The sequence below is a fragment of the Salvelinus alpinus genome, chromosome 16 (genome assembly GCF_045679555.1).
Source record: "Salvelinus alpinus chromosome 16, SLU_Salpinus.1, whole genome shotgun sequence".
Taxonomy (NCBI): Eukaryota; Metazoa; Chordata; class Actinopteri; order Salmoniformes; family Salmonidae; genus Salvelinus; species Salvelinus alpinus.
Genome location: NC_092101.1, coordinates 6,731,753 through 6,757,454, shown reverse-complemented (window position 1 = coordinate 6,757,454; position 25,702 = coordinate 6,731,753). Strand labels below are relative to the sequence as shown.

Sequence of the window (25,702 nt, the reverse complement as noted above, 5' to 3'; positions counted from 1 at the left end):
ATTTAACAACTGCCCTCAAAAATAAAAGCTTTTACTGAATGGTAGATGGTCAGCATTCAAGCAACTATGTTTGAAAAGTAATTTGTTAACCTCAAATTATAACAGTTTCTTTTTTTTCTTCTTTTTTTTTTTGTTACATAATAGGCTTCAACACAGAAACCCTTGGTTAAAGCTTTTTTTATTGGTTACAATATCAACTCATGGCAACATATCAGTATCACCAAGCCACTGTACAAATACACAAAAAGAATTGGTGTGAAAAAGACTATAAAAAATTATTCCATAACAAGTGATTATAATTTCACACAATAGCACTGTAAGAGAAATCATGGCACCATGTCCCTGGTATTCACTGGCTTAAAACACAAAAAAATAAATAAGACTGTCAGAATAGATCAGAGCCAAAAGGCAGTGCATTAATTTGTGTTTGTGGTGATCGCTAAATGTAACGCTAATTATCAAAAGGACAGCTGGGCTACAACTTCAACGTTGGATTCTCTTGTGTTTGTTTCTCTTGATATGCGCTACTCCTGTTTCCGATTTTTCGCCAAACTCAGCCATGTTTAAAGAAACCCTCTAAAACACTGCTTTGATGCATGGATAATATTCCACCTCAGTCCACGAGTAAACAGTTCACATGTAAACGCAGCGCATGCTGATTTGCTTGCTTACTTTTCCTTACACCTGTAAATCCAGGCAAGTACACGCTCAGGCTTTTCAATTACTTTGGCTATGTATGTCAAGGAGACTTGAAAACCAACACACGCTGTGTTCGTTGCAGACTATGTCTCAGCATCCCATCCGGTAGAGCACAAGCTGTCACGACTGCTCTTTATGACATAGTTGTTTCATATGATGAATACAACCAAAGGAGACAAAGGAAATACAATGACATGGTCAAATACAGGGAGATTGAGCACCTTTTGACTATTGATGCCTAGAAACCATTGGTCCCAGCTAACTAACCTGATCATTGGGACTGCACAGGCACATTTTAATGCGGGCACTATTTTAGTAATAGTACTGTTGCATCTTATTGAGCACTGTGGTCAAGCCTCTGGGGTGTTCGTTGTGTTATAGAATATACATGTTTTGGCTAGTAAGGGCTGTGGTGCTGTATTGTCACAGATGATGTCTGAGCTTAGGAATCAACACAACCAACTTCAAAGTTGCTTTCAGGAGTTTGGGTATGGTTTCCCTGGCAGCCATGTTGGTGTAAAATGACCAAACTTCATCCTGCCTTTTTATCTGCCATCTGTATTTCCTGTCTTAAAAGGGCTACGTTTCTCTCATTGGATCCTCATGGGTAGATTCATTTCATATGGGGAAGTGAAAGCAAAACAGAAAGTGATTCAATAACATTGAAGGAATATCCATACGTTCTGGACACTTCTTTTTATTGGGCACCTTATGAAGTCAACAGAGGACCTTGTTACAGGCCAAGTGTAAAAAATGACACTGATTAGATTTTGATTCAGGGGGAAAAAGCTGGCACTTTCTGTAAGCAAGCGAAGAAACACAATGAGTTGTCAATTATGACATGTTTTCAGTTCACAGCTCAGGGTCAGTGGGTAACATTGGCACAAATGCGAAAAGTAACACTTATAACCGGCATGTATGTTACCCACACAGATCAGTGAGAATTTCAACACTGATATGGAATACATTTTACATCCAAGTCAGCTCAAGGATGTGTTTTTGGGGCTTAATAAACCGCCAGCCATTTCTTTTACATTTATTCTCAAATTAATTAATGCAAAGCCAGGTAAAACAGCTAAAAACGTACAACCAAATAAACGGCTACTATAAATCACTAAATGATCAAAGGGTTTTCTTTGTAATCAATAAATACAACAAATTGTACGATAGAAAGCAGAATTGTATAAAATAATGTACAGCACTTTCGAGAAGCTATTGGAAGATGCATGCTGTTTGCAGGTCATCGGTTGTGGTCATCTGTAAGCTGTGGCTTTTAGTGTTTACTATAGTACTGACGAGTCTCTGTGCTTCACAATTGCTTGATTTCAGCAAATCATTTGACTTTGTTATAGCAGGTTATGGCCTGCCTCATTCTTTACCCAGTGCCAATATTTGAAAAGGAGACAATTATCTTTTAAAGTAACTGTCCAGTGTTTGCAGATTTCTATGAAATATGACCTATAATCACTTATTTTATTGTATGTTAAAAAGCAGCTTTTCTGTGTTGGAATGGTGTGGGCATACCCCAACAACAGAACTGTGTGGGCATTGACCGGTCATGAAAAAGATTAAGACCGCTGATTGGCCAGCTCATCCTCTATGAGGAAATGTTTTTGATGTTTGTTTTTTTAAGTGTTTTGTCTCCAAGTTAAGCTTTGGCCACAAATACGAGTATAGGATGAGTCAATAACATGATTTGGGTATGAGTTGACATAATATGAAGTTTTAAAAATAAGATTTTCACTGGACAATTACTTTCACATTCTCTTGGGCCCACTTGAAATAGTGAAGCCTCATTAGGCGACTGGGTGATTGAGGTCAAGTGGAACTGCCTACAGGTGGAGATGAAAAAGCGGAAGTCTTGACCAAGCAGGCCCAACATTTGAGTTCCTGACCAGTTCTGGTCAATGTTGGCAATGGGATTGGCTTCGTAGCATGTACAGTAAGGCAGAATGGAGATTTAACTGATCTCAAGCCACAGACCATTCTAATCCATTCCACATGGATCCAATCCATGTACTGTTATCTAGTTATTTTAGGATGTTAGGGTGTATAACTAAAAAATAGGCACCCTTATTGAAGTGTTGCCTCCACAACCAAAGTTATATTGCAAGGAAAACGGAAAATGACTGATGCACAAACTAACAAAGTATTGTGAGAGATACCCCCTCTCCTCTATTGGTGAGTATGTTGCATGTGCTCTTTGCTTACATTTGGACTACAGTTTGTTGTGTATGTGTGCATTATCTAGCTCTCTACCAAGTGTACTTTCTTCCACCGAATGAACTTTCTTCGCTAGCAATACTTAAAACTGTTCATAACATTTGTTTTGGTGAGAAGAAACGTTACGTGTTAAATACAGACAATTTTTTTTAAAGCATTTCTTTTTTTACAGGCTCGTGGTGGCACTAGTGTGATTTTGAGTGGCTGACGAGATTTCTGAACCAAGAGCGTTACATTCCACACTCAACTAAACCACCCTATTGATGGTCATCAAGAATTTTTTTAAATCCCTAGAATTGAAGAGGACATAGCAAGAAGCTATTACAGGCATCTTCCCTCATGTCCACTCATAGGGAAGGAATTACGAGTCACTCACTGCTCAAATAGTGAGCAGTCTTTCCTTTTCACATCTTTTCACAATGCTTTTACTGACCAGCCTCTGGTAGAGATTGTATAGACTGCCAGCATTTCTGGTTCTCAGTACTTAGTCTTACGATACAGGCTTGAGCTAGCTCCCAGTAGCTCCAGGATCACATTCCTAGTTAAACCCCCCCCCCCCCCCCCCTGTCAGTTTGGGGCCTTATGTTTCAGACCTTTTGGCCCTAGGTTTCAGACCGGCCCCCGTCTCCATCCGCAGTGGAGACGTAAAGGCTTTGGGGTATATGCAGTAAAGTCTCTATTAGTGAATGATCGCAACATATTTATTTCATATCACACTGTTGTTGATTTGCAAGGCGTGGGAGTGATGTTATACTACTCGCCATACAACAGCGGTTTTGAACGCAGCCCGAGTACCCCTGCGAGTGTCTCTAGGCCGTCGTTTCACGCTGTTTGAGTTTGTTAGAGGGGCTTAGCGAGACTGCGCCTCCAAACAACTACGGGAGCCGTGTATCAAATCCTAGTTAAACCAGTTTCTAAAAAAGGGATTGGGCTAAAACGCAGCCAAGACTAAAACCCAACCTTTGTAGTCTAGAAGCTGTCTCTACAAACGACCACAACGGCTCTGTTTAGAAAAGAAAGCCATGTTTGTTTAGAGGAATGCCAACAGTCAATCACAACTCCTATCTTTACCGCAATCATCAACATATGTATTATAGTTATCGAACGTGTGTATACCTTTGCCAGTAGACCATCACACGCACATACACACACTCACACACACATGCATACTGACATGTACATTATGTTGCACATGGGGCAAGTGACAAAATCGGAATTGTGTTATCGTGTAGTACTGTGAATATTATATACATTAAACAAGTAAAACATAAGGCAAAAAAACGAAACAAAACAAAAAAACTCAAGGGTGGGAAATAAACTACAAAAATATATACATACACATTATATGTGCATATATGATGCATATATACACACATAATGCTATACATATATACTGTATTTATATATACATTTACATATTACACACAGAATGTCCTCTAATTTGGCGGTAACCACGGTAACATGCGCGCTCTATCCCCCCTGTCTGAAAAGAAGAGGGGATGCCAGGGTTTGTTTTTTTTGTATTTTTTTTGTGTAAACGTTTTAAAATCTCGTCTCATCATTGATTTTTTTATTGGACACTAACTGTACGTACTTGAAAACCTCTGTGTAATAGGTGGGTAAAAAAACGTCACTTGGAAAGGTAGAAAGAGTTGTTACTTCCTCACAGCGGCGCTGGCTGTGGCGTGGGCGGTTGGGTGAGGGGAGGAGTTGGACGGGGGGGGGGGGGGGGGGGACTTTGCCTGTGTTGTGGAGTTGGTGGTGGGTTGGTGGGAGAAGACACAGTGTTCACCCTCAAGTCCAGCCCAGTGGTGTGGGTGGGTGGGTTGGTGGAGGGAGGGAGGGATAGAGGAGGTGGAGGTGATGTGGAGGGTTTAGTTCCAGATCCGGAGGAAACTGTCCCATGAGCCCGTAGCTACGGCCATGCCGTCGTCTGTCACGCCTAAACAGCTCACCCTGTTGTCGTGACCGGCCAGGACACCTAGAAAGAGAGAGGGGGGGAAAGGGAAAGAGAAACAATATAAGGGTGATTAGGAGGCATTGTGAGTCATTGTACAGACAATGTTTCACCAATTACTGTATGTACTGACTGTAAGTTGCTGTCCATAAGTGTGACTGCCAAATGAGTGCCTAGCACAAAAATCCGCATTATCTCCCTTCCTCTAACCTCAAGGGAGGTAACAAGAAAAGGTTGCATTTAAAAAAAGGGATTGGAATTAGAAAGGATTTGAATCAGTGCACTAGCTCCCTCCGCTCTCCCCACTGTACCTGCGCGCTCGGCCTTGAGGGTGTCCCACACGTTGCAGTTGAAGTCGTCGTAGCCAGCCAGCAGCAGGCGGCCACTCTTGGAGAAGGCCACCGAGGTGATGCCGCAGATGATGTTGTCGTGCGAGTACATCATCAGCTCTTGGTCAGCACGCAGGTCGAACAGTCGGCAGGTGGCGTCGTCCGAGCCCGTGGTAAAGGCGTTGCCGTTGGGGAAGAACTGCACCACAGAGACAGAGAGAATGGGTTAGGTGTATTGAATTAAGTTATTTTTGTTATAGTGTATTGTGTCATACTCACTGTTTAATCTAATGTCTATGACATGATGTTTTGTAATAATGTGTGTTACTGTATCATAGACAGTCATATTCTATGGTGTTCCTTTTTAAAGGCGTCAGCATGCTTCAGCTCAGCTGGCGCCAAGCGAACTCGGCTAGCCGAAACGAACAAGCGTTCTTGCATACTCCCTTAAAAGACCTTAGCTTGAAAAACGGCAAAAAAGCGGCAATAGTACTGTTTGTCCATTTTGAGACACCGTAGCCAGTATACTCTTCCTCAAAATAGTCAGAATTAATTAAACCAATTGAGAAATGGATTGTACAGTGCCTTCGGAAAGTATTCAGACCCCTTGACTTTTTCCACATTTTGTTTCGTTACAGATGTATTTTAAAATGGATTAAAAATACTCAGCAATCTACACACAATACCCCATAATGACAAAGCAAAAACAGGTTTAGAAAAAAACTGAAATACCTTAATTACATAAGTATTCAGCCCCTTTGCTATCAGACTCGAAATTGAGCTCAGGTGTATCCTGTTTCCATTGATCATCCTTGAGATGTTTTTACAACTTGATTGGAGTCTACCTGTGGTAAATTAAATTGACTGGATATGATTTGGAAAGGCACACACCTGTCTATATAAGGTCCCGCAGTTGACAGTGCATGTCCGAACAAAAACCAAGCCATGAGGTCAAAGGAATTGTCCTTAGAGCTCTGAGACAGGATTGTGTCGAGGCACAGATCTGGGGAAGGGTACCAAAACATTTCTGCACCATTGAAGGTCCCCAAGAACATTGTGGCCTCCATCATTCTTAAATGGAAGAAGTTTGGAACCACCAAGACTCTTCCTAGAGCTGGCCGCCCGGCCAAACTGAGCAATCGGGGGAGAAGGGCCTTGGTCAGGGAGGTGACCAAGAAACCGATGGTCACTCTGACAGAGCTCTAGAGTTCCTCTGTGGAGATGGAAGACACTTCCAGAAGGACAACCATCTCTGCAGCACTCCACCAATCAGGCCTTTATGGACAGACGAAAGCCACTCCTCAGTAAAAGGTCTGATGAAACCAAGATTAAACTCTTTGGCCTGAATACCAATCCTCACGTCTGGAGGAAACCTGGCACCATCCCTACGGTGAAGCATGGTGGTGCCAGCATCATGTTGTGGGGATGTTTTTCAGCGGCATTGACATGGAGACTAGTCAGGATCGAGACAAAGATGAATGGAGCAAAGTACAGTGAGATCCTTAATGAAAACCTGCTCCAGAGTGCTCAAGACCTCAGACTGGGGCGAAGGTTCACCTTCCAACAGGACAACGACCGTAAGCACACAGCCAAGACGACACAGGAGTGGCTTCGGGACAAGTCTCTGAATGTCCTTCAGTAGCCCAGCCAGAGCCCGAACTTGAACCCGATCAAACATCTCTAGAGTGACCTGGAAATAGCTGTGTAGCAACACTCCCCATCCAACCTGACAGAGTTTGAGAGAATCTGCAGAAAAGAATGGGAGAAACTCCCCAAATACAGGTGTGCCAAACTTGTAGCATCATACCCAAGGAGACTCGACGCTGTAATGGCTGCCAAAGGTGCTTCAACAAAGTACTGAGTAAAGGGTCTGAATACTTATGTAAATGTCATATTTCATTTTTTATTAGAAAAATCTGTTTTTGCTTTGTCATTATGGGGTATTGGGTGTAGAATAAAAATATTTAATCAATTTTAAAATACGGCTGTAACCTAAAAACAAATTGTGGAAAAAGTCAAAGGGTCTGAACACTTTCGGAAGGCACTGTAGGGGTATGGTAGTAGGTGAGAGGCGCACCAGTTTGTGTCAAGCTGCAACAGTGCTATTTCACCCTGAACAGTTTCCTGTGTGTATCAAGAATGGTCCCACTACCCAAAGAACATCCAGCCAACTTGACACAACTGTGGGAAGCATTGGAGTCAACAATGGCCAGCATCCCTGTGGAATGCTTTCGACACCTTGTAGCGTCCATACGACCAACGAATTGAGGCTCAGTTTCTCTTTTCAGGATTAACATTACAAGGTCAGACAAATCTGTGTCAAATTCTTGCAGTATTAGCAAAGAAAGTGAATATCTAGTTTGGTAACCGGTCTGGTAACAGATGTTTGTCTGCTTTACAGTACCGTCCTACAATGTAAGGTTCTTCATAACAAAACGATACGTATATTTCCTGTGCCTCCTACTCACGCAAACGGCGTTGATGTCGGACACGTGGCCAGTGAAGGACTGCCTGCACATGCCGTCCCGGACATCCCACAGCTTGGAGGACGCGTCACAGGCCCCCGACACAAAAGTCTTGAAGTCAGGGCTGAGGGACAGGCTCATCACGTCCCCCGTGTGGCCCGTGAAGCTGGTGGCCATCTGGCCAGTCTCGATGTCCCATAAAGCGCTGAGAGCGAGAGTGGGGGGAACGAGAATGAGAGGAGGTATGAGTGTACAGTGGAAATGTTAAGACTTGAAATGAATGGGGAGGTGCACTGGGTTCTCCTCTGTGTGTGTGTGTGTGTGTGTGTGTCAGTGTAGTCTGTAGGGTTGAGCGATGTCAACCTTTGTCCTGTCATGATTATGTACTCATAAAACATTGTGATATACGATGCTATCGCCCCATATTGGCCAACCCAATTTGATTTAGTTTTTTATTGAAAATAAGTTGGGCTATAGAGTGAAACCGAATGCAACTGGATGGATCACAACGAAATCCTGGGCAGAGGCTAAGTGCAGGCAAATCTTTTCCTCATATTCCATTCTGGTGGAGGAGCTTCAGCATGGAGCAGGTTTGTGTGTTTGTGTGTCTGTGTGGCGCGCTGTGATGGAGCCGTGATTGTCTGAGGAATGGGCTGTCTTAACGTAGTGACATCATTGGCTGGATAGAAACAGTCTACAGTCTTCAAAACTGGATAATAATTGCTTTATTTTGCCTCGTAAAATAATCGAAAAAATAAATAATATTGGTTGTTCTATCTATCATAAATCTATCATAAATGCCTAGGCTTAGGCTATAAATCAAATCAAGTTTATTTTATATAGCCCTTCGTACATCAGCTAATATCTCGAAGTGCTGTACAGAAACCCAGCCTAAAACCCCAAACAGCAAGCAATGCAGGTGTAGACTTTCATTCTTGAAAGCCACAACTTTAGGACAACGCCTTCGTAGGCTAGAATATTTGGGAAATAAACTGGTGTTCATAACTTGAATTGGCCTTAAAGCTTTTATGAAAGGCCAGTAAGAGGAATGAGGATAAGTTATTAGCCATTTGGTTTTTAATCTCGTTTGGAGGGATTTTCCCGGCCCGTATGGATCATTTCTTTCTTAATAAACTTAAACTTGATTAAACTTGTCATAGCAATTTTTCTATAGGCTATCGATATTGTTTGTTCTCTCTCATTATTAGTCCCCTGGCTACCTTTATGTTTTTAGGCTCAAATTACTTTTTGAGATGGAATGCCGTTACATTCATTGTTTTATCGGGAGAAAGCCATGCATAAAACGATGAAGCATAGCCTATCGAATGGAGAGAGAAGGGAATATAGGCTACGTTCTTTAAAACAGCTAAACACAAGATAGTTAATAAGGAGTGTCTAATTTTTTTTTTTAATTAATAGTTTCAGGCTATAGATTAAAAGCCGATGCATCCGACAGAGAGAGAGAGAGAATATTGGACCTTTTGTACTGTTCTGGTGGAATTCTCTGCTCTGTCTACCCTACATTCCTCTCTTGAGTTCTGTATCACATCTTTATTGAAATAGGCTATAGCAAATAGGAATAGGCAAATTACTCGGAATGTCACTTGTGTGCTGCCCTGCTGTGCGCTGGAGACTCCGTTCTTTACTGCGGGGCGCCAGTCAAGTTCAAATAGGCTAAACCATTGTCGGTCACATCACGATGTCGTCACCATTGACGATGGATGTCAATCATCGTCAATAGACGATGCTATCGTATTATAATAACCCTAATAGTCTGTGTGAGTAGTATTCACGGGAGCTGGCTTAGAGAGGGCTTTTGTAGCACCGGACCCAGAACAAAACCAAGACAAAGCCTTATAAGAGCGGTGGATGCAAAGCTATTGGACAAAGGATATCATCTAGGCACAAGTTCTGTTCCCCAAATAAGTGTTCCTCCCACACTAGATCAACAAACTCACCAGGTGGTGTCCCCGGAACTCGTCACAATCTGGTTGTCATCCAGGAAACGACAGCAAGACAAATAGCCTGAAAAAGAAAGGTTGAAAATAACCATGCAGGCTTAATCCACACGATTCACATCAATACCATAACAAGCCATCCCTGTGGTCCTTAGTGCATCCACTGCCCTTGTTCACCCCACATATTTGACAGTAGTGGACAGGTGTAAACAATATGGAGAAGAACTAGTCTCACCCGTATTCATAAATTATCTCATAGTAGGAGTGCTGATCTAATATAGTTTTTCCCTTTTAGATCATAATGAATAAGATTATATTAATTACGGGTGTAACTGATCCTAGATCAGCACTCCTACTCCGAGATGCTTTATGAAACGGGCCAAGATCTGCAGGGGATATTGAATAAGGTCAGAGGTGAGGAATGACGGCAGCTTTTTAGAATGAAAGAAGGTTATCTGGGTTTAAACCAATCAAAGAAGTTGATGAGGTGAAATTGTGCTATTTCCTTTCTAAAATTGCAGTATTCCGCCTCTTAAAAAGAGCCTTCTCCAGTGTGTACCTGTGTGTCCGGGCAGCTCGCGGGTGACGCGCACGTTGCCCTCACGGGTCTTCAGGCTGTAGATGGAGCAGATGTTGTCCAGGCCTCCGCACGCCACATAGTTCCCAGAGGGCGCGTATGCACAGGTCATCACCCAGGAGGAGCGCAGCGGGATGGCATGCATCTACGGAATACACACACACGATCAACGTCTGTTACCTCCAGGGTTGCAATCAAAATTCAAAAAGCGTTAAGACTTGAAAGGAAGGACCAGATCCTAACTTGAGATCTGAATGCATAAACTGTATATTGGCTTCCAAATTCCAAGTACAAGTTACGCGTGCAGATCTTATGTTAGGAACCTTCCGGAAGTGAATTGACATTCAATTCGGGAATAGAAATATCCTGGTAGAAAATAGGAGGAAATTATTTTCAGGCGAATTCACTTCCTAATATAACCTAAATGGTAATTGAATTGACCCCAAACGTGCTTAGCTCAATCACCCAGGGGAGTGGAATGTGATGCAGTATACAGAGGAGAATCAAGGACAACGAGGACGGCACTGTTTGCTACAGTGTGAGGGGAGATATAGAGGATACTTTACTGGTGATTGTTTGTCTTTGATGTTATTTGAGAAAGGTCACACAGGTGCAGTTTAATGTAGGTCTCACCTTGTTTGTTGTGTAGCTGTCCCAAATGATCAATTTGCCATCCTGGGAGGCACTTACAAGTAACCTAGACGCCATTTAAAAAAGAGTATGGTTTCAATATATTGAAGAGTTTGACCTGTCAGCACAGCACACTGGCATATATTCACAGGAACAAAAAAGCCATGGAACTAGTTAGAGCATACCTAATGCATGCATAACTAATGTAGACAGAAAAGCTGCTGCTTCCAAAGCAGTTTAAGTGTGGTGTGAACTCCAGAGCCCCCTCCCTCCCTCCCTCCCTCCCTCCCTCCCTCCCTCCCTCTCTCTGGTGGGACACCCCACATGCCAGGATCGCAGTGTGAACCGTCCAGGATAGCGACCACTTTGGATGAGCCATTTCATGTAATATTCATTGCCTCAGTCATCTGAAAGGCTCTACAGTCGAGAGGGGGGCAGGGAGAGACAGAGGGAGATAGAACGAGAGAAGGATAGAGGAGGGGGATGGAGAGCAGGAGAAAAGTGGCGAGAAGGGGGGGAGGAAACAATAGAGAGAAAGAGGGAGGAAGAATAGAGAGGGGAGGTGATAGAGAATGAAGGAAAGAAAGAGAGAGGGAGAAAGATAAACAGAGAGCCTGCCCCACCCCCCATCCCCCTGCCCCCAACTGCTTGTGTTTCCGTCTCTCCAGTGATAGGAAGTGGGTTGGCACCCATCTGTAGCGAGCCAAGCACACAATAAAGGGAGAGCTGTGCCGCTGAAATGTCAACTGCTGTATATAAAATAAACACAGGCTGTTTGTCCTCCAGGTGGTTCACCCAGAGTGCAGACGCACACTCAGAAGTATTTGGGAGCAGTAAGAATGAGCTGGTAAGCATACATACTTGTAGTCCCATGGCTCACATATAAATCGAGCCTCAATTGGAAATCAGTCGGTCCAACTGTACTAGTGTGACTGGCAACAGTACACTGACTGGTACAAATGTGCCACTGCTCTGTGGCTGTAGTATTGAACTAGTAGCACATAGCTAGCTATGGGTTAAATCTTTTCTAACAGTCTATGGACTTTTTTGTAATTTAAATGTTAATGGCTTTGGTTTGGGACAAAGTTTCTGTCCAAAACCCACAGGACACAAGCAGCCAGTGCTTAAGAATATGGAGGTTTAGTAGTAGTAGTAGTAATAGTAGTAGTAGTAGTAGTTGTGTAGTATTGCAGCAGTAGTGGTAGTAGTAGTAGTAGTATATTAGTAGGATAGTAGCAGTAGTAGTACTAGTAGTAGTGGTACTAACTAGTAGTAGTACTAATAATAATACATTTCATTTGTATAGTACTTTTCATTAGAGTTACCTCATAGGACTTATGCAACAATAAAAAGACAATAAAAAATAATTTAGAATCAAGGGGGGTAAAATAACAACAGCAGAAGTAGAAGTATATTAGCAGTAGAAGTATTGCAGTAGTAGTATTGCAGTAGTAGTAGTAGTAACAGTAGTATTGTCAGACCTGGAGTCGGTGCCCCAGTGCATTGCATAGATCTTGGCAAGGTGGCCCCTGAGAGTGCGCCGCGTTCTCATCTGTATCCGGCCCACTGAGTCCAGACCAGCTGTGATCTGCCAATACGCCAGGCCCAAAGGAAACAACATCAGCATAACCCAGCATGGTCATTCATAAACTTCACGCTAGTCCAAATATGTACATGTTAGTTTCACAGACTAATTGCTAGGCTATTTGCTTTATACCTACAGTGCATTCGGAAGCTATTCAGACCCCTCAAATTTGTTCACATTTTGTTACGTTACAGCCTTATTCTAAAATGGATTCCATTGCTTTTTCCCCTAATCAATCTACACACAATGCTCTATAATGACAAAGCAAAAACAAGTTTTTGAAATTGTTTCCATTGATCAGCCTTGAGATGTTTCTACAATTTGATTGGAGACCACCTGTGGTAAATTCAATTGATTGGACTTGATTTGGAAAGGCACACACCTGTCTATATAAGGTCCCACAGTTGACAGTGTATGTCAGAGCAAAAACCAAGCCATGAGGTTGAAGGAATTGTCCGTAGAGCTCCGAGACAGGATTGTGTCGAGGCACAGATCTGGGAAGGGTACCAAAACATTTCTGCAGCATTGAAGGTCCCCAAGAACACAGTGGCTTCCATCATTCTTAAATGGAAGAAGTTTGGAACCACCAAGACTCTTCCTAGAGCTGGCCGCCCGGCCAAATTGAACAATCGGGGGAGAAGGGCCTTGGTCAGGAAGGTGAGCAAGAACCCGATGGTCACTCTGACAGAGCTCCAGAGTTTCTCTGTGGAGATGGGAGAACCTTCCAGAAGGACAGCCATCTCTGCAGCACTCCACCAATCAGGCCTTTATGATAGAGTGGCCAGACAGAAGGCACTCCTCAGTAAAAGCCACATGACAGCCCGCTTGGAGTTTGCCAAAGGCACCTAAATGACTCCAAGACCATGAGAGACAAGATTCTCTGGACTGATGAAACCAAGACTGAACTCTTTGGCCCGAATGCCATGCGTTAAATCTGGAGGAAACATGGCACCATCTCTACGGTGAAGCATAATGGTGGCAGCATCATGATGTGGGGATCTTTTTCAGCGGTAGGGACTGGAAGAATAGTCAGGATCAAGGGAAAGATCGACGTAGCAAAGTACAGCGAGATCCTTAATGAAAACCTGCTCCAGAGAGCTCAAGATCTCAGACTGTGGAGAAGGTTCACCTTCCAACAGGAAAATTACCCTAAGCACACAGCCAAGACAACGCAGGACTGGCTTCGGGACAAGTCTCTGAATGTCCTTCAGTGGCTCAGCCAGAGCCCGGACTTGAACCCGATCTAACATCTCTGGAGAGACCTGAAAATAGCTGTGCAGCGACGCTCCCCATCTAACCTGACAGAGCTTGAGAGGATCTGCAGAGAAGAATGGGAGAAACTCCCCAAATTCAGGTGTGCCAGGCTTGTAATGTCATACCCAAGAAGACTCGATTCTGTAATCACTTTGTTACTTCAACAAAGTACTGAGTAAAGGGTCTGAATACTTATGGAAATGTGATATTTCTGTTTTTTATTCTTAATGTGGAAAATGTTCTAAAAACCTGTTTTTGCTTTGTTATTTTGGGGTATTGTGTGTAGATTGATGAGGGGGGAAAAGGCTGTAACGTAACAATAAGGCTGTAAAGTAACAAAATGTGGAGTAAGTCAAGGGGTCTGAATACTCTCCGAATGCACTGTATGTTTGTTTCATAGCTATTAATGTCTTAGCGTAGTGGTCCCTATCCAATCAATCACCCTGGTACATGGTACATGGTAAGACTACAAAGACCTTGGGATTTCCGGTGGTCAAAAGAGGATAAAATCCAAGTGTAACAAGAAAACCTGCTCACTGGTTGTGATTGGAGAGAGCCTAAAGGGGTCCTGTTTATGTAGAAAATGGTAAATGTTTGGCTGTATTTTATATCGAGCACACATGATAGCTTGATCCAAGCTATAACCGGCATTTATATGTATTGTAAGTAAATGTGTAATCTTAATTTGTTGAATCCCTTACCTGCGAAAGAGTGGAGTCACTACAGGCTTTCCTAGCATCCTGTAACACAACAGCAAAATGGCAATGTTCAGAGTTTGCGAGAGACTGAAAGAGTATATTGCAGAAAGTGGTCCGGTGTTGATATTATAATATGATTTAAATGGCTGATTGAAAATGCCAAGCAATGCTATCAAATGATCACCTGAAACTTTACTGTTCAGATTTCTTGAGTCAACGATTCACTCCAGACACACACACACACACACACACACACTCAAACACACACATGCCCCATACCCGGATTTGATTGCGTAGTTGCTCCGCTTCCTGCCGTAACTGTTCCAGCTCGCTCATTGTCCCTCTGTGATGTGTTCAGGCCACGCTCCACTTGGAAAACTGGGTTTGTAAAAATCACACAGACCAGCTGACACCTGAAAAACACAGACAGATAGATAGACAGTCAGTCAGACGGACAGACACACTTTCAGAGGAGCACTTCCCTGGGCTGTAACAAACACGGACATCCTGCGGATAGGGCTGCTTTGGCCTGAATCGTGGGGCGCCGGCCTGTACCCAGACACAGGCACCAATCACCTCCAGTCTGGTTCAAAAGGCCATTTAAACGCACAAGGCTCTGAGTCTCTGAGTCTCTGACCTTTTCCACTCAATCAGGCGGGGTGTTTTGCATTGTGCTGTTTTAGCTCCCTGTCCTGCAATTGATTCTGTTTGAATATAATTTGACGTGCAAATGAGGGGTGTAACTGTACTGTAATTGTACTGTAGCTCTATTGAGTGGATTGGGTTTATACACACACCCACGCTCGCACGCACACATACTGTACATACACACACTGGGCTGTGTGTGTGTCGCCACATCCTTTACCTAGGGGATTCTGAATGTGGGTCACGGAGCACTTACACACTCTTCAGAAATTTTTGGAGCGCCGGGCCCCCCTCATTTTCCAGGACATTTTGCAGCCTGCTGTCCAGAATGCAGCCCTGGATTAATGTTTTAGTTCCATTTCTATAATTAGCAGCTAGGGCAGCAGGCCTGTAAGATGTATTTTTTGTTCCACATTGGAAAACAAATAACGTTCATGATGTAGTAAAAAAAAAGATTTGCTACACATTTAATAGCGCTCGTCAAAGCATTCATAGCAGGTGGTATTTCTGTTTATTGAATGCCCATGGGTGTATGATACTTTATGAAATAAGGTTAACAAATAAGTGTTAAATAAGCATTAATAACCAAGCGTTAATGGCCTTTTCGCTATTAACCATGTTAAACCGTGTTCGCTCCGCTATTTCCTGGAAGCTAAAATTCTAATAGTTCGCCTAATTTCAGTTTATGTGACACAACAAGCAAGTATAGTGTAGAGAATCATTGTATCATCTAAACCGCTGTGAAATATATTTTTCATAACCAAAAATATTGTATTTTCAGCTGTTTGAAGCTGGTGTCCAAAACCAAAATTAACAGACGGAAAAACTAAACTGAAGAACTAAACTTAAAAACTAAACTTAAGAACGGGAAGCACAGAAATTGAGCACATAGAACAGATTTACCACTTCTTAGACTTCTTAGAATGACAGATCTAACACACATTTCTATGTGAATTTGGTCAGGTTGCCCAGTTTTAAATAATCTTAATTTACATAACAGCATACTCCTCCAATATAGCCTACATAATGCACATGCACTTGAATGCTATTGTACAACTTCATTCAAAATCAACACTATTTAGGGCTTCGGTCGAGACTGTTTGCCATTTTTTCCGACTGCAGAATTACAAAAAAGATATCTGCATCCTTTCGGCGTCAGGTAGGAAGCGCACTGACAAAAGTAAGACAGTGGGAGAAAGAAACACTTTTGCCTGGGAATTACGTTTCCTTCATGACACCTGCTGACGCAAGCCACCTGCAGAGCCCCTGACGTCAGTTTACCAGTGACGTGCTGCTGCTGGTGCCTTACTGCAATCTGCTCCTTGAAGAAATAATCCACTAGCTAATTTCCCCCCAACATCGGACACCCCCTAATTTCGGACACTCTCAAGCGGCTGGAGGATTAAATCACTTTGAGCTCAACAGTTAAATGGCGTGGGAAAATAATGGTACATTTTGCGACTAAAGACACCCTTCTAGCTAGCTGACCACCAATTTCATTGCAGTGTATGTAAGTTAAGTTAGGTTTTGAGAGTCTTCAAATAAGTAATATATATGCACATTTTGTGGGACATATTGTAAAATTCGACTGCGCGACAGACTACACATCATTTAATATCCATTTTTTTACCAAAATTATTCATACTCATTTATATGTTAGTATTAAACTGTTATCTACTTTCTCAAAACATAAGATTAATCTGTAAAATAAATAATGAGATATTATTTGGTTACAACACTTTTTTTTTTTACTGGAAGGCTAGGCAACTAACGTTAGTCAACTATCAAGTAAACACTTCGGATACGAGGTTGGTGTCTCTTTTTTGAACAAAATTAAACAGATATATCTTGTAATTGAACAAAATAGTAAGGTAGCCAATAACTGCCGATAATACGGGAAGTATTTTTGTTGCTAAACCGCTTACCAAAAAGCTGATAGTAGTAGTATTTCCACTGATATGTCAAACATGCTAATTGGTAACCTGTTAGCTAACATTTTTAGGGGCGGCAGGTAGCCTAGTGGTTAGAGCATTGGGCTAGTAACCGGAAGGTTGCAAGATCAAATCCCCGAGCTGACAAGGTAAAAATCTGTCGTTCTGCCCCTAAACAAGGCAATTAACCCACTGTTCCTAGGCCGCCATTGAGAATAAAAATCAAAAATAAACTGTTCAACTATTAGGCAGAAGACTATGCACAAAAGCTTAATTAAACCTATTTGCGCATATGACATGCAAAATAATGCAAATGGAAAACAACAATCCCCAATAGGTAGGTACTACATTTCTACAACGACAGACTTTAAAAGTTGGCCCTAATGGTTCAATCTGAATTGTTCTCGCATTTTGTAAACTACTCTAAAACTTAAGTTGGTGGTCAAATGACACACTTATGCCCCGTTCCAGAATCGAATTGCCCATATTTAGTGGTGTGTGGGATACAGACTGGCCGAGTAGCTTTCCTCCAGTGGTGGTGGTTGATTGGTAGGCCCAGAGAATGGCACAGAGACAGGGATGACAAAGGGGAGCTCTGCGCTGGCTCCCTATTGTTTAGTGTGTGGCAGTGCTGCTTGGCACCACCTCAGCAGGCAGGCCCTAAGACTGGCCATGGTTGGGAAGCTCTCCACTCTACCCAGTGAAGACAGCCACCGCCCGCCCGCCCTGTTCAGCACAAATGTAACCAACGCCGAGACACACACACACGCGCATAAATGCATTCACAAATCAACGTGAAATACATAAATATGTGCATATCACTCTCTCTCAAACACACACACACACACACACACACACACACACACACACACACACACACACACACACACACACACACACACACACACACACACACACACACACACACACACACACACACACACACACACACACACACACACACACACACACACAGACGCTATGTCTGCTGGGGTAAAGAAGAATTCACCTAGATGACCTCAAAGCACATACTACTACCAGGCTGCATCTTCCCTGACATCCGCTCCATTTAAACAACGTCGCCCGAGCAGTAATAGATTTTTTATTTGTACCGTTACACTTGCATCTGAAATTAGCACACCCACTTTTAGTTACAATTTTGAACTGTAATACTATTGGGAATATTGTGTCTGATCACAAGGCCATTAACTTCACCTCTCCTGGGAAGGTCACCATGTTAGACTTGTCTGTAACCTAATCCTAGGGATTACCATGGTTTCATATTTGTGTAATGTATCCAGCTTTATATTGAATAAGTGGATTGATTTTCCAAGTAACATTGTCTCTGGTGAATAGGTATTGCTGGCTGAATAGGATTCATTAACGTGCAATGCGTGGGTTTGGTCTGATATGTGTGTTATTTCATGTTAAACCCCCTGTAATAGGCTAAAGCCATGTTTGTAGAAATTGTTATTGTTAATGTTTGGAGTGGTAGATTTTGGTCATATCATGCAATGAAAAAGTGTGATATGAGTATGAAATGTCTTGGGAGAATTAAACAACATTGTGTGCGTACACGTGTGTGTGTGTGTTGTGTTTGAGCGGGTGTAGGTGCACATGTTCTTGGGATGAAATCGTATGCACATGTGTATGTTCTTCTAACTCCAATAAGGTGACACATCTCTGCAGAGAGGTGGAGGTGGCCTAAACATTGAGTGAAAGCAAAAGGAGGCAGGGCAGCCCCACCAGGTGACGACTTGTTCAGTTCACAGAACATTCAAACATCTGGAGAATGACGGAAATATCAGGTGACTTGACTTCCCAAATTATTTGCTGGACAAGCTGAGTATTTACATTGGTCAAGTGCAGCCATATGGAAATACATTAAATATACAGACGCATATGGATATCAATCATGATCTTCATATGTTCTCTAATAAATCATTTGCCACTTAGGCCTACCACAAATCCACTGTAATCGTGACCACGAAAATATTTGCCCAGTATGTGTTTTCTACAGCCTACCTGTGCACAAAGAGCTACAGTATTACTGGTCAAAGTTTGCATACTATGATAACAGCAGTTGTAATGCTGTTTACTCTTTACAACACTTCACTACAGATGTAGGATCTTAATTTGAGCCAGTTTGCTACAGCAGAAAAATTATAAGGAAATGTGAATTATTATGTGAATTATAATTAATGGACATTTTTGGAAGGGTTGATCAATTTTCGTAAGGGAAAATCAAGTCTGAAATGTCAAAGTTGAAATTACAAACTTCAGAAGCCTTTTAAAACCTCAAATCCACTACAAGTTTTAAATGTCCTGCATTGCAGGCAAGTTCTCCTGCAACAGGGTGATCAAATTAAGGTCCTACATCTGTACCTCACTGATCTTGTTGGAGGACTCATTAAACCCGTCATGTCAGGATATTGCTTAAAACTCTATAACACTGCAGAAGTATAACAATAACTGATAGGCTTACAGCTAAAACAAACACTGGGCTAGTTATAGGCCTAGACTATAACTATTAAAAAAATGGCTGTAATTTTAATGCGGATTGTGGATAATATTAGACAGATAACGTTAGCACATTCATGAAAGTTCCAACTTTGTTACAATACTGTTACAATGTTGTTACAATATTGTTACATTGTAACAGCACCACAACACACACACACACACACAGAGAGAGAACTGGAAGGTTATCTGTTCTCAGTGTTCTGACAGAATCTTGAACACGTGTTGCTTTGACAATATTAAATATTGAGATATATTAGATTTTATATAATCTCCAAACAATATCAATGATGGTTGCATGCATTTTCAAGACTATGAAATTAAGCAATATGCGCGCCGTTACATTGGCAGCCTTGCTACAAATTGCCGCTCGAATGAAGGCAGAATGTCATCTATAATTGATTAATGTAAATGTATATATATATATATACTACTCCCGGTATCTTGCTCTACGTATCTGAATAAGGCTTCGTTATATTCGTGGATATAGATTTGTATCCTATAGCCTACAGGAGGCTAGTTAATTTCCGTCCGACGGTGATTTGACAGTAAAAGGCCGCGTTTCGATAACACCGAATTTTCACCAATAAAAGCTTAATCGAGAAAAACAGCAAGCCTTGGAATATATATAATTAGCTATTAAGATGACCACTACTCAACACATCGCTTTTTAATGTATCAATTGCTCCCCTAATGTTTTGCAACCTCAATGCAAAACAAAGGCCGACATCAAGCCGTATTGTAGGCTATAGCCTAGGGTTTACCCAAAGCAGGAAATAAAGGCAAGAAAATGCCAAGAGATACAGCTCTCCAGCACACGTTATTACCTGAAACTGGATTTTTGGGGAATTTCCAGTAGTCCGTTTTCAAATGGCATACATGGTCCCAGCTGTGAAAGAAATGTCAAGATAGCGGTATTAGTTTTAAGACAATTTAACAGATTTAAAGGGCCAGCCACTCGCGCAACTCTGGCAGGATTAGACTGAACGTTCACCAAGCAATCTAATCACCACACCCATGAAGAAACTGGGAACATGGCAACAGCCTACGCCGAGGGGTGCACTCACGGAGATGTCGTACATTTTCATCTTACTCATTGCTAAAACATGTTTAAACGTATTCTGAAGACAATATCTTGATTTATATCAGTGATTTTTCTCCACTTAGAGAAGTGTCCTGTTTTCTTGTACAATAAGGACCAAATCAATCGTGTCGCAATAGCTTTGTTTCACCCACAGGAAAATGGTATTGACTGTCAGCTCCCTCAACAAAAAGAAAGAACGGAGTACAGGAAACAAATTGTTACAGTGTAGGTGAACAGCTATCGCAGAGGTCTGAACGATACGATATTGTTTTAAAATATTATTCTTGGTTTAAGGAGCTTGTAACGTCAACTACATGTGTTATTCCTTCCTTCATCATGTTGTATGGTTACAGTTGTGTCTTGTGAGCCATACAGTGGATTTAGCATTGGGAAGTAAGCTAAAGTGTGCAGGAAGGGGATGACAGAGTGCTTCTGAACCTGTATCATAGGTTCAGAATCACAATGTAATTCAGTGTTTTCTAAATGTTCATAAGTGATTATCAATGCAAGTTGTTTTGAAGACTTTGTCAGTTCTGTGTGATTAGGCCTTCACCATTTTTCTCTTGATATGCAAAATGTAACCAAAACACGAATTGCCATATTTAATACTATGTTCTTACAATACAAAACATTTAGTTCTTACTGTAATAGACTAAAGGTTTTGGCTTATGTAGGCAAGTACCAATTAATTATCTAGATATCTTGTAGTACTGAAATAAAAGGATTATTGGGATAACCATTATACACACTTAGGGCATACTTATACAGACTACCTATAGGCCTGCGCATTCATCCAATCCTGGAGACCTCTCACATTGTGCATACACTAAAAGTGCCAGTTAAATGTAGCTATATGTTTCTGGTGTTCTGAACCTGTATCAAATGATTCATTATCTATGTGTTTATTAATTTCTGATCATTTTTGATAGCACCAGGGAAAGGTGTGTCTGGTCTGGTTCCAGTGTAAAGGGGGTAAATAGTAGAACAGGATTTCTCTCCATTAGGACACGCTGAATTTTTTATGGGGCCAATGAAAGAGAGCAGTGGGATAGGCTTTTCCTCATCTCTGCGAGAGCTATAATCAATGAAGGGGAGATGAAAGTTGCACAGTCCTTGGTTTCCTTTTGGAATAGCATGGGGTCAGATTAAGTCTAATTGAATTCACACAGCAGTAGATTACCTCAGTCGATCCCTTTTCCTAAATGCATTATGGGGATTAGGATTAAAATAATAGCTAGTAGAGAGTCACATGTTGTTGATTCGAGGATGTAGGCCTATGTTGCAGGGTTTGATATGCTGTGGAGGCCATTAACATAAATCAAAAAGACTGATGAAAATCCCAGGATGTCATAACTTTAAATGCAACCGAACGATTTTGCCAATTCATGTCTGAAATTATGTAACATTTAACTATTCTGAGGTGTGAACATCACCACAACAAGACAGAACATAATCTATTCCTGTCAAATTTTGGCAGTACTCTCGCAGTTTTATATCAACGTCATATATTCCAATATTAGCTGATATCTCTCTAGTTTCTCTGAAAAAGAGAGGTGTTTGTCACATCCCCTGTAACACAACACAGGGCAAATTACATTTAGTCATGTTTTGTTTTGTAACCCTTTTACCTAGGTGTGGCTAAATGCAATATTCTGGCCTGTGCAGCCCTAATATTGCCGGAAATAAATGTTGTAGAGACAAAACCTGGCTCACCTTGACAACTACACAATAATGTTAGTAGCTTTGTAGCCAATAATCAAATTCAGATTAATCAGATTTCTATTTCCAATAAAAGCAAGGCCGCAACAATCAAGTCAGTAAACTATCAAGTAAATTAACTGAAATGCATCTCAGTGGCTTTCTTTCTCTCAGGCTTGGTAATTAGATGTGAAGGGTAAAATAGCAATGGCATTTATTATCTTAAATCACATTGTTTTTTGTAATCGTTTTTGTAATCAACCCTCCAACCATGTCATAGGTGTCATCCATCCCTTACTGAAAGAGTTCATTAACCAACTGAAAATCAGAGTCAGGGTGTCCAGCAAGCGGCACATCATTCTTTTATCTGGTCCCTTGGTCAATCGCTTGGCAACCAAAAGGAGAGGGAGGGAGCGAATTGCACTGTAAAAATAGAACATCAATAGCTTGATGTCTGGAAAAAAAGAAGCTGCAGAAGCTATAAATAGCCTCAGAGCTCTGAACCAGGTACCCTGTGTGTACAATATCTCTATTGTCTTCCAGCCACGACAGATAACCATTTTCACACATCCTAACCTACCATTGCAATGTTAACTGTCTAAAACTGAGACACAGTAACACTTCGTAAAACACTTAGGAGAAAATTTAGAGATTGGGGAAGTTTGCTTGCTTAAATACTGTATCTGATGAAGATGATGCATTGATATCCTTAATTAGCAAAGTTCCCCTTGATTGCTGGAATTATTTACATTATGGTAAAAATAATACAAGTGTAGGTAAAATAATTAGGCAATGCCTACTTTGATACCATACACTATAATAACACACATAGGGTGTTACAAATGAATAGCCTGCAACAAGCAATCATACCAGATCACATAATCTCACTTTGAACTTCATTGCTACCATTTTAGGGTACATAAAACCCTTGGAGGACTGCTCCAAAACAGCCATTAACACAATATGTAGGTGCCCAAGTTGAGAGGAGATGAGAAGCACTAATGGGATATCATGCCAGAATAGCTTTTGATATGCTATTTTTATATGCGTTCCCATTTTTTTCACGCCTGATGTACTCCAATGACCTACATGTAGTACTGCCAGTGTATCAAAGGCAATTAAAACGTGTACAAACAGTAAACCCTTAAAAGGCTATATCAGGCCACCAGACATATCTCCAGGGGAGGTTGGCCGTTGCCTGGGCAACCCTCACAAATGGCAACTGACGTCAAGAAGGTAGGAGAAATACCAGGGAGAGCCAGAGTTGTATGCATAATGGATCATTGAAAAAGGCCCTCTTGAAGAGTGCTAAAGTGACTTAAAATATGCGCACCTCTCTGGCTCAGCGCCTCCCTCTCTTCCACTCCACATCTGTGGAGGAGAATAGACATTGACACATCTAGAGTTGCACATGCTTTCACTGCCTGGCATGGCCGGACCCATTTGAAACGAGCCATTCGGAACCACTATTCATCGACCATCTCGCCATCTGATGAACAGTGTCGCTGACTGTAAAATAAGTCCTATAACTTGTATACAATTTGGCATCCATTGTTTTGCGATGGCTGGTCTCGCCTCGCCTTGGGCGTTGCTGATATATACACTGGTGCACTTTGCATGTGATAGAAAATATGGGCCCTGCTCTATATTTCTACATGTGTATGCATAAAGTGATTGTATACTCACTGAAACGAAGTCTGAAAAGACAATAAGATGAATAGTCAACCTTGCTCCCTATCCTAAACGTGATAAACCCTATAACCTATTCCAATGGGACCCACTGATGCTGTAGTTTTCCAAAACAATGAATCAATCTGAATCTCTTGGTGAACATAAAGCATAACTACAGGCAATAATACCTCTGTTCCATTGGAAGGTTATTGTCTTATCTCAGAGCTATTGTTGGCCCATAAGAGGCTGTCACAGTGGCCGCTTGCTGAAGTGTCCTCATCATTTCTGTGATAATGCCTCTCGTGCGGTGTCTGAGTCACACACTAGAGAAGCGTGACACTGATCGTAATAGTGCACCTCAGTACTATGCAAATGGAGTTGGCCAAGTATACACCAGATGTACACTGCCAGGGGATAAACACAGGCACATACACTGGAAAGTTGCTATGGTGCCTTACTTTAAATGGTTCTAACTTTGTGGAAGAACCTACCAGCAGTGTTTCCATATTCAAAGACAACAACCAAATTGAGGCGATGTAGCCTCTTAAACTGCATGAGTATTTGTTTTGTTTTTTAGGGAGGAAGCTCAAGAGGAAATGGACTATGAGAAGAAGTGAGAAAAGGACAGTGTGACAGTCCAGGGGAATCCCAATAAGACTTGCTCAAATCAGAGATGTAATTAACAATACAAGACTTGAGCTGACCTGCAGTATGTTCCCTATGAAGTGACTCAGGACAAAGTCATGTCTCTGTTGAATCTCTGAAATGTTCAACTCTCCATCTCTATTTGAGAAATGAGGAAAAGGTCATTCCAGATCTGAATTGACAGTAACTGTTCTGATTCTATTAACTGTCAAGATATTTTTTTAAATGAATTCCACTTGGCCCCTCTCTATTCATCAAAAAAATGATACACAAAAAAAGACTGCACCTCCCTTCACAGTCGAAACCCTGTGATACCCGATTACTAATTCATTAGTAGGCATAAGCCCGCAATTAATTTGATTTGACATTTTGGTGCACCCCAGGCTCAAGACATAAGAAAAGACCAAGGCATTACCTCAGACTTGTGTGGCAATGATGCACACACAAATGCACACACACATACTCACACACACACACACACACACACACACACACCACACCTTGCTTGGAGCCACACTCACAGCTGATGTGTGTCTGACTTGCCTACTACATAAACTTCTCATGCCATACACACATAAGACACATGTACAAAAACAGCATTGACACTAAAATGCATTCAGCTTTTACCTTTTTTTCAGTGCAGATAAGTGGGAGAGGAAGTAGTCGTTTTCCACATACGTCCTTAAGTACATAGACTGTAAGCAGACAGACGGTGTGTGGTTTCAGTTCTTCCTCTATGCTCAGTGACTGTGGATGTTGCAAGGAAGAGCAGTAATGTAGAGAGAGCTGATGCATGAGGCTGAGGGCTGGATGTGTGTATGTGTGTGTGTGTGTTGTGTGTGTGTGTGTGTGTTGTGTGTGTGTGTGTGTGTGTGTGTGTGTGTGTGTGTGTGTGTGTGTGTGTGTGTGTGTGTGTGTGTGTGTGTGTGTGTGTGTGTGTGTGTGTGTGTGTGTGTGTGTGTTGGTAGGCGGTGGGTGGGTGGATGGGGGTGAGTGGTGGAGGGCGGCATGAGCAAAAGAGACAGTAGGTAGTATTTATTTTTTTAAAGGGATAGAACTTTATTTCTGAGAGCAGCTTGATAATGGCAATCATTAAAATACCATGCAAATTGCAACCGTCAGAGCTGACAGCA

General features: G+C 41.8%; 1 protein-coding gene across 3 annotated transcripts; it reads right to left on the bottom strand.

Moving 5' to 3' along the window:
* Positions 1-161: 161 nt before the first annotated feature.
* On the bottom strand, positions 162-25,343 carry LOC139540701 (guanine nucleotide-binding protein subunit beta-4). 3 transcript variants are annotated; one of them, XM_071344575.1, is made up of 11 exons: positions 25,197-25,343; positions 20,299-20,360; positions 14,655-14,788; positions 14,379-14,417; positions 12,320-12,426; positions 10,842-10,905; positions 10,191-10,353; positions 9,632-9,698; positions 7,677-7,878; positions 5,191-5,407; positions 162-4,903 (listed from the first exon to the last, which is right to left on the bottom strand). In XM_071344575.1, exons 3-11 carry the CDS (start codon positions 14,709-14,711, stop codon positions 4,797-4,799), a joined length of 1,023 nt encoding a protein of 340 aa, XP_071200676.1. In that variant the 5' UTR covers positions 14,712-14,788; positions 20,299-20,360; positions 25,197-25,343; the 3' UTR covers positions 162-4,796. The 3 variants fall into 3 exon arrangements, with proteins under 3 accessions (XP_071200676.1, XP_071200677.1, XP_071200675.1); XM_071344576.1 differs by lacking the exon at positions 20,299-20,360 and having other exon boundaries at positions 25,197-25,332; XM_071344574.1 differs by lacking the exon at positions 25,197-25,343 and having other exon boundaries at positions 20,299-20,470.
* Positions 25,344-25,702: the final 359 nt, after the last annotated feature.

What these genes read in the sequence shown, in the direction of transcription:
- LOC139540701 (XM_071344575.1), bottom strand. Translation starts at nt 14,711, where the DNA reads ATGAGCGAGCTGGAACAGTTACGGCAGGAAGCGGAGCAACTACGCAAT. An exon ending in CACTGGGGCACCGACTCCAG is followed by an intron (nt 10,906 to 12,319) that starts GTCTGACAATAC and finishes AATGGCGTCTAG; the next exon opens with GTTACTTGTAAGTGCCTCCC. An exon ending in CCGACATCAACGCCGTTTGC is followed by an intron (nt 5,408 to 7,676) that starts GTGAGTAGGAGG and finishes TCTGTGGTGCAG; the next exon opens with TTCTTCCCCAACGGCAACGC.